The sequence below is a fragment of the Pelophylax lessonae genome (genome assembly GCF_965119305.1).
Source record: "Pelophylax lessonae genome assembly, chromosome: 4".
Lineage (NCBI taxonomy): Eukaryota > Metazoa > Chordata > Amphibia > Anura > Ranidae > Pelophylax > Pelophylax lessonae.
The window spans coordinates 610,207,571-610,217,600 of NC_138771.1; the positions used below are offsets into that span (position 1 = coordinate 610,207,571).

The 10,030-nt window shown below is 38.5% G+C and overlaps 1 protein-coding gene across 1 annotated transcript; it reads left to right on the forward strand.

The window, feature by feature from the left end:
- Positions 1-3,890: 3,890 nt before the first annotated feature.
- LOC309554679 (uncharacterized protein) lies at positions 3,891-4,673 on the forward strand (the record flags this gene model as incomplete). Its single annotated transcript, XM_082256385.1, has 1 exon — positions 3,891-4,673. The coding sequence occupies one exon, from the start codon at positions 3,891-3,893 to the stop codon at positions 4,671-4,673; it is 783 nt and encodes a 260-aa protein (XP_082112511.1).
- Positions 4,674-10,030: the final 5,357 nt, after the last annotated feature.

The following is a 10,030-nucleotide window of genomic DNA, read 5'->3' on the forward strand; positions in this document are numbered from 1 at the left end:
GGCACACTAACTGGCCAGTTTTGCAAGAAAACTGAAATACATCACAGGTGATATAATTTGCTGCTCAGTGGTTGCAGTATTCTAGTCTGCATCTCCCCAAAGTAATACTTAAAATCTGGCCTGTAAATGTGCCCTGAGGACCGGAGTTGAGAAACACTGCTGAATTTAATAAAGCCGTGCTGCTGGTAAATTTACTCATGAAATGAGGCCACTTCCTGCTTCTCCATCTGCAATGATGGAGGTGACAGCAGAGGATTAAACACATTCGCTGCCCCCCCCACCATGTAACGCAGGTTTTCGGCGCCCATTGTTGCACCCAGGACAGGCATGGTAGAGATGCATGCAAACTCCTGTTCACTCACTTTTCCTTCCTCTTACTGAGCTGGAAGCAAAATTTCACTTCTGGGCCCCATGTTTATTTTTCCAGCAAGTATATCACATTTTTGTGCCACTTTCCACAGCATATCTCACTGCATTAGATTAATTGGAAGACAGATGAGACAACAGGGGTCTTGGTGTCTCATTAAAGAGAACCCGTCACCTAAAAATCGTCATATAGTGTATTATGGAAACAGTATAAGAGCAGCCATAAGTGGGGATTTAAGGAAAAAAACAGAATTAAAGTATCAAGTATACTATAACATGAAACTGTAAAGTCACAAATGCCTACAAGTATCTGTATACCCTCTACAGCTTCCTCTGTCATTGATATTACAATCACAGTATCATCTCTTATAAATGCTAATGATTAGTGCAAACCATGAATTTTACATTTACATTCCCTGCTATTGTCTTCCCTCCAAACCTTCAAATGTTAATGAACGTGTCATCTGACTGCAGCAATAACTTGAATACAAATAAAAAGGCAAATTGACCTTTGAGCAATTGGAAACACACCTTACATTGTTCTGATCTGAATAGATCATTTTATCCAATCAAATGGTCCCTCATGTTACTGAATGGGGGTGAAGTAAATAAAAGGTAAAGCAGAACTCAGACAGGTAGAAAGAATACAGACAGATAAGGAGAACAAGGAGCAGCTGAAGGATCCCAATATTACATCATAACAGGTAAGATAAAGAACTTTCCATTTACATTTTTTTGTTCTTAGAATTTTCTTATCAAATTATGATAGTCCTTGTCATTTGCATCTGGGTGTTGTATAATTGTATTATAATGCTGTATTACATTAGATTTAAAAATCGCATTTCTCTAATCATTAAGTCTCCCACCTTTCAAAACCTAAGGAACGATATATTATTTAAAAAAAAAAAAATTCTATAATGAAAAACACTGTGTATTTCTTTTTGAAAACTTGTGCAATAGTTCATTGTAAGCTCATATTTTATAATGAAGATAATTTATATAATTAAATACCTGAGGTGAAATTGGTTTATTTGACTATTTGTGAACAGAATTTTCAATTATATTTAAAGCCAAAACATTTCTTTAAATGTTAGATAGTGTGGTATGGTAGAACCCCTATCACTTTTTTATTGCTGTCAGTGACCAAACTAGAGAGATTTGCTCTTTTTTATTTGTAAAAAGAATTGGAAATTATGGAAATCCAAAAATGTATGGTTAATATTGGAACAGAAGGTCAGGGGAAATCTTCTAATGGGGACAACTGACAAATGACAGTGAAAGTGAAAACTATCTAAGAGAGAATTTCCTCTCACTTTGAAGATATTTAATTGTACTTCTTGTTGTATTTCACTACACGAAGTGAATGAATACTAGTAAGCAAATTCACCTTATGGGAATCAGACCAGATAAAAGTGATAAGGGTTTTAGCATTTTCTACGTTATCCAAAATGAAAAAAATATATAGGTTGGAGTCAGGAGTCTCTCATGCATGGCCAGACACCTAATGCTAACAAAGTTCCCGTGGGTTTTGGCATTTGATAGACACCTTTGAGTGACCCTGTTTGATCTTGGTTGTACCGCCCTGTTCTGATGTTGCATGTCTCCTTATTATCTCCTCCTGTGGTCCACTCTGTGCCTTCCTTTGGATTCATTGATTAATTTGGGGTTCCCCTGGGGTTGGACCCTTGAGCCACCTGGTTTATCCATTTGGGTGGTTAGAATGGTTTACGTTGATTCCTAAGTGGTTCCCTGATGAAGCACAAGTGCAGAACATGCTGGAACCAACAATGCTGATAATTCATACAAAGGAAATATGACAGGTGAAACCTTATTTATTTTGCATTACATGCGTTTATTTTGGGATATATATGTGTCATATTTATCCAGTTGTCATTGGTTTTAACAATGTCTGAGTTGTAAATTCAACTGTATGTATTAATTGGGATTTTATATAATACATACACCTGTGTTGTAAATTTTGGCACCTAACAAATGTCTATAAGTGTCTGTATACCTTATACAGCTTCCTCGTTCATTGATATTACAATCACAATATCATCTCTTGTAAATGCTAATGATAAGTGCAAACCATGGATGTTACATTTACATTCCCTCCTATTGTCTTTCCTCCAAACCCAGCTCATTCGTAATTATGACAGATGTTATTTAAGTGCACTTAACATTTTTTTACATATCTAGTGGACTTGGGCTCCATTCACATAGGCGTTTTGAATCGCGCGGTGGAATCACCACGATTCTTCCGCAATTGGCAAAACGCACTGTCAAATCACACATCAGCACGTTCAGGTGCCATTCTTTTCAAGGCACCTAAAAAAGAAGGATGATTCTGCTGTGATTGTCACACGCCAAATCACACTGCAATCGTGTAAAACAAATTTCAGCCAGAACCTTCAGAATTTCCAGAACTTCTTTGTGGCGACACATGCTGCGTGATTTTTTTGCGCGATTGCAGCATGACAATCGTGGTAGAATATCCCTTCATATTTAGGTGCCATTGAAATGAATGGCACCTGAACATGCTGATGTACAATGTTACATTTTAACAGCGTGCCTTGAGATTGTAGGCAAAATTGTGGTGACTCCATCGTGATTCAAGATGCCTATATGTGAACGGAGCCTTAAAAATGTTTACATATAATTACATTATATAAGTGTATTTTTATTTACTTCTATAAGACTTTCCACATTTCCCATTATCGACAAGCTCACAAAGGGGCAAAGATAAAAAGCAGTGATATTGCCAAACCACAGCCATGCTGTTGCTTAGAAGAAAGAGAGGCACTGCAAATGTGGGCCTTTATTCACATGTCATATAGGAAGAACTCATTCTAGTACAATTTATACGCGTATCCACATGTTATGCATAGTCAACTGAATAGGCTGCCCTATGTGCGTTTGTCATGGAAAAGATGCTTACTCAGCTTTTTAGGTAATGTTCACACAATATTTAAACATGCACTTAGCTACGATTGCCACACAATTCTGTTGAGCGACAATCATGGCGAAATCACACTGCGTTTGGGTTGCCATTAAGCATGAATGTTGTGTGTTTTGCAGCAATTGCTGCACAATTTGTGATCGCAGGCAGAATAACCGTAATTCTGTCATTGATTCCAAAACGCCAAGTGTGAATCGGACCTGTCAAACTCAAGTATCGCAACATTCTCTCTGCTTCTTTAAGCAGAGAAAATTCTATGACCTACGGCAGCCTCCAAACTGCAGCCAGCATTTTAATAATGAGCTACAGCATGCAAATTACAACGCGTTGTAACCTAGTCATTTTTAAAGAAAAGTGGATAGCAAACTCTACTTTCCATTTTCAATAAGCTACTAAGTCTCCTAACAAACTATATTTCTGAAATTGCACATTACTTAACAAATGCCTATTTTCAAATATTACTAATTTTCTACTCTGCTAGTATTTAATTTATTTCTATAATTATTTATTTTACATTTCAGGTGGATGAAAGTGAAGATATTGTGAAAGAGCTTTACAGCAAAGTATGATGGATGGAGAAGACGAAAAGCCATTTTCTTACACTGAGTGCGACAGATCTTTTAGAGCAAAATCTAATCTAATTTATCATCAGAGGATTCACATAGGGGCAAAGCCATTTATGTGTTCAGAATGTGACAGGAGTTTTTCACGAAAGCAACATCTTATTCAGCATCTGAGGATTCACACAGGGGAAAAGCCATTTATGTGTTCAGAATGTGACAAGAGCTTCTTTCGCAAGGATCACCTTATTCAGCATCTGAGGATTCACACAGGAGAGAAGCCATACCATTGTTCTAAATGTGATCAAAAGTTTTCATACTATAGTTCATTGATTAAACACAAGATGGTTCACATAGGAGTGAAGTCGTACCAGTGTACTGAATGTGACAGATCTTTTTACCAAAAAGCAAATCTCACAAGTCATCAGAGGAGTCATACAGAAGAGAAGCCTTTTAAATGTTCAGAATGTAACAAGTGCTTCTCAAAAATGTCCAGTCTTTCTAGACATCAGAGGATTCACACAGGAGAGAAGCCATATCAGTGCTCCGAATGCAAAAAATATTTCCGCGATATAGGCAATCTTATGAGCCATCAGAGGATTCACACTGGAGAGAAGCCAAATCAATGCTCTGAATGCAATAAATGTTTTAGAAATCAATCAAAGCTGAGTGAACATCAGAAGGTCCACACAGTAGAGAAGCAATTTAGATGTTCAAAATGTGCAAAGTGCTTCTCTCAAAAGTCAAATCTGACTCAACACCTGAAAAGACATAGGGAAGTCATTTAGATGTTCAGAGAGTGCATAGTACAATAGAAAAAAATGTTCTTGTGATCAGAAGACTTAAGGAAAGAGGTTGTGTCCTGATTCCTAACCACTTGACCTCCAAAAGATTTACCCCCTTTCATGACCAGGCCCTTTTTTGTGACACGACACTGTGTTACTTTAACCACTTTAGGACCGGAGGATTTTTCTGCTTAATCCCTTGCTGATCGCCGCCCGACTATATACGGCGGCGGTCAGCCCCTCACAGGCAAAGTGACGTACCGGTAGGTCACTAGCCTGTGAGCCAATAGGGGGCGAGCGTGTGTCGCCGGAGGCGAGCGTGTGCCGCCGGAGGCGCGCACCGCCCCCACTCGTTCCCTAAGCAGCCGGCGCATGTGACCGGCGGACCCGATGTCCGCCGGTCACTCGCGATCGCCAGATACAGCGGGAGAAAGGCAGGCAGCTAATGTAAACAAAGCCTCCTGTCTTTCTCCCCTGTGTAACAGCAGAGATCTAACGGTCCTGCTATGTAGGACCGTTGATCTCTGCTGTTACACACGCAGCCACATCCAATCACAGTTAGAAGCATGCCCCTAGGGACACACTTAACCCCTCCCTCTCCAATAAAGTTAACCCCTTCCCTCCCAGTGTAATTTTTACAGTAACAGTGCATATGTATAGCACTGATTACCGTAGTAATGTCACTGGTACCCTCAAAAGTGTCAAAAATGTCAGTCAAGGGTCCGATCTGTCCGCCGCAATGTCGAGGTTCCGCAAAAAAAAAAACGCAGATCGCCGCCATTACTCGATAAAAAAAAAAATAAAAATAAAAATGACAAAAATCTTTCCCTTAGTTAGTAAACGCAATAACTTTTGCGCAAACCAATGAAAATACGTTTTTTGCGATTTTTTTACCAAACATATGTAGCAGAAAACAAATTGGCCTGAAATGTAAAAAAATTAGATTTTTACATTTTTTTGGGGGAATTTCATATAAAAAAATTTGAAAAATATTTAATTTTTGCAAAATTGTCGCTCTTTTTTTGTTTATAAGCGCATGATCAAAAAATCGCACAGGTGATCAAATACCACCAAAAGAAAGCTCTGTTTGTGGGAAAAAAATGTCAATTTAATTTGGGCACAGCGTCGCACGACCGCACAATTTTCCATTAAAGTCACGCAGTGCCGAATCGCAAAATAGGCCCTGGTCAGGAAGGGGGTAAAATCTTCCAGGGCTTAAGTGGTTAAAGTCCAGGCCACTTTTTTCAACTTGGCACAGCACGAATTAAACTGAAAATTGCGCGGTCATGAAACGCTGTACCCAAACTAAATTTACGTCCTTTTTTTCTCACAACCAGAGCTTTCCTTTGCTGGTATTTGATCACCTCTGTGCTTTTCATTTTTTGCGATATTATTAAAAAAAAAGAGAATTTTGCAAAAAAATTGACATTTTCTACTTTGACAGTTAAAAAATATTCAATATATTCAATTTTTGTCATATATTTAGCCCAAAATGTATTTAGCTACATGTCTTTGACCAAAAAAATTCTCAATGAGCATATTTTTAACTAATTTAAGACCCAAAGATTTTACCCCATTCCTGACCAGGTTATATTTTGCGATTCGGCACTGCGTTACTTTAACTGAGAATTGCGCGGTCATACGTTGCTGTACCCAAATTAAATGTATGTCCTTTTTTTTCCCCCACAAATAGAGTCTTCTTTTGGTGGTATTTGATCACCTGTGCGATTTTTAACTTTTGAAAAAAAGAACAACAATTTTGAAAAAAAAAAACAATATTTTTTACATTCTGATATATAACATTCCCCAAAATAAATGTATAAATCAAAATTTTTTAACATTTTAGGCCAATTTGTTTTCTGCTACATATTTTTAGTAAAAAAATCACATTAAGCATATTTTGAACGGTTTGCGCAAAAGTTATTGCGTTTACTAACTACGGGAAAGATTTGTCATTTTTATTGTATATTTTTTTTTTTACTAGTAATGGCGGCGATCTGCAATTTTTTTTTTTGCGGGACAGCGAGATTGCGGCGGACGGATCGGACCCCTAACTGACATTTTTGACACTTTTGGGGGTTACCAGTGACATTACTACAGTAATCAGTGCTATAAATATGCACTGTTACTGTAATAATGACACTGGCAGGGAAGGGGTTAACAGTATTGGTGATCAAGGGGTTAAATGTGACCCTAGGGGTGTGATTCTAACTGTGGGGGGCGTAGCTTGTGAATTCATCACAGAGACATGTGATCCTATATAGCAGGACGTCTGTGATCACTTCAGGGAGAAGTACAAATGGCTGTGTTTACATCAGCTGTCCGTCCTTCTCTGTCAGCGGAGGGAGATTGCCGGTGTCAGGCGGCCATCGGAGCCACCTGACATCCGCACTGGCTTTCCCGCTGATGAGTGGGGGTGGGAGCGCGCCGCTGGTAGCACACGCTCGCCCCCTATCTCCTACCAGGCGAGCGCCGTACACGTATGGGGTTTTGCCTGGGAGAGCCAACCGCAGTACATCTGTGGTGGCTGGTCGGCAAGCGGTAAAAAACACATCCAATTAAAAAAATGAAAAAAATCTAATTTGTTTATAAGTTTAGGCCAACGTGTATTTTGCTTCATATTTTTTGTAAAATAAATTCCAAAACTAATGGTTGGGATGGGTTTAAACATCAGAGGCAATCAAAAGGTTAACTGTGTGCCTAGCCAGTGTTTGTGTACACAGTGTGGGAGGTGCTTTTACTAGGGGAAGGCATTGATCCATGTTCCTTCTTTACAGAAACACATGATCAATGCCTTCTTTACTGACAGAACAGCGATGTGCCTTGTTTACATAGGCACATCACCGTTCTGACTCTCTGCCTAATGATTAGCGGGTGTCGGTGGACATGGAGTCCATGGTACCTGCAGATCAGTTCCCGCCCCAGACACGGAAGTGTTGGATCACGTACCTAGTACATGTTCCGGCGCAGCAGTGCCTCCTTGCCACAGTAAATCTATGTTATACTGGTGCCAAGTTGTTTAAAAATGAAAAGGTTTTACAATTAAGTAGAATAGCGCAGGAAAACTCACACATAAGAAAAGGAAACTAAATGTTCCAAATCTGATCAGAGGTTTAGACAGCAGACACATCTGATTCAATACAAAAGGGTTCATCAGAGCAACTGTGAAAATAAACTGTAATTACTGTATATTATAAATAAACATTTGGCAAACCAATCCAATGATTTATGTGAATATGTTGAATGTGGGAAATGTATACTGAAAGTTTATTGAAGTTTTTCACTGCAATGTATGCGTCCCTCTCCAAGATGGCTAAGAATGTAATTGCCATGTCAATCAAAAGTGATTTGACCTAAATGTATCTGCCAGCTTCGGTTCTACCCACATGGAAGAAAAATATATTTAAAATATATTTTAAAAAAACATTTTTTATTTTTCCCAAATATATTGGAAATATATTTGAAATGCTACAATTTTGGCCATATTCAATATATTTCTAATTTTTTTTTCCCTAAATATATTGGAAATATATTTTTCTTCCATATGGGTATATCAGACAAAAACATTGATAAATACGCACCTAAAACAAAAATGGTCCATAGTTCTTGAATTTCTGTTTCAAAATGTTGAACTTCAAACTAAGGCCCCATTCACACGTGACCCGTACACCGTGAATAAGCTATTTGATTATGCAGCCAGATGTTTTTGGAGCTGCCAGGTGCAGCTTGCAGGCAGCCCATGTAAGTCTAGGGAGGTTCAGCAGCTGTACAAACACAGACATTAATCCTAATGTAACAGGTAGGGAAGAGTCAAACTGCCCCTGGTCCTGGGTTTGGTTCAAGTAGTATTTTGATGCTGAACCTGAACCCCACTGAGATCAATTACTTGAATCGGTTAAATAAAAAATGCCAATTTTCTGGGCTAATAGGCAAAGGGTTGTAAAAAAATAAGTAGCGTGGAGGTGGGCACTGCCCTGGGGAACATGTACCAGTACAAAAAGAAAATAAAAGAATTCCATTAAGCCAGAAGGCATTGATTTTTTTAAGGACTGACATTCCAAAAGAAAAAATGGTTTTACATTGCCAGCAATTGAAATTTCCATTCTGGTTTCTACTTAAAAAATACAGAACATAGACCCCATAGAAGGTCCCCCAGGGAGTTATTTTAAAATAAAAGGGAAATTCCACTTGTGGTAATAAAAATGAATGTAATACATATGTGCAACACTTACTGATAAAAATGAAATCACGGAATCCCTTTAACATAATCTAAATGTTTGACTCATCAAACTGCTGTACCCTGTTTGCAGATATTGAAACTGAGCACACTCCTGGCATTCTTTGTATAATAGAAATCAAATATTTTTTAGAAAGTTCTACCCCATATGGCTGCAGTTTTTTCCACCACTGCATTGCACTTGTAGGTTGCTTTGTTCTTACTATTCAGTCCATCTCCATGCAGCTTGATGTGGTGTAAGTCTGGAGACAGTACTGGTCATTTCATGATTTGAAGCCTACTACCATCTCCTTTTCTTCTCAAGTAGTTCTGAAAAAGCTTGGTGGTTTGTTTTGGGTCATTGTCTTGCCGTAGGATTAACCTTTTAACAACTAGGTATAGATCAGAGGGTATTGCATAGGGACTGCACAATGCTGTTTTAGGCCTAATGTTCAGAGTGCCAGTCACCGCCTCTGGATTCAGCAAAAGAACCCCAGACCATCACACTTCCTCCTAACTCTTTTACATTCATTGTCACACACTAAGAAACCATCACTTCTCCTTCTTGTAGGTATACATAATCACTGTGAACTATCCTTTCTCCTACTTGATAGCATAAGCCCTGAGAGATTGATTTACTAAAGGCAAAAAGATTGTTCACTTTGAAAGGGAATTTTCCCTTACTCCTGGTGAATGAGGTGATGTGCTGCTGCCTTCCATTATTCCATGGTGGACAAGCAAATACAGTAAAACCTTGGATTGCGAGCATAATTCGTTCCGGAAGCATGTTTGTAATCCAAAGCACTCTTATATCAAAGCAAATTTCCCCATAAGAAATAATGGAAACTCAGATGATTCGTTCCACAACCATTTACAGTATTCATAAATCCTTCAATTTATAGTCCATATAAAAAGATTATAGCATTGTGATAGGTTGTGTAACCATAAAATGTCCATTCACAAATAGCTGCTTCCACAAGGGGATTGGAAGCAAAATCCAGAAGGAGCTCCAGGGTAGCAATATGGTTACATTTAATGAAGGTACAACATTTAGCAATTCATGGTTGATGAATAAAACAGGCACATCTAAGTATGCAGGCATCCGGGGTAAAGCTTTCCACATAGACTATCTTCTGCACCGCCG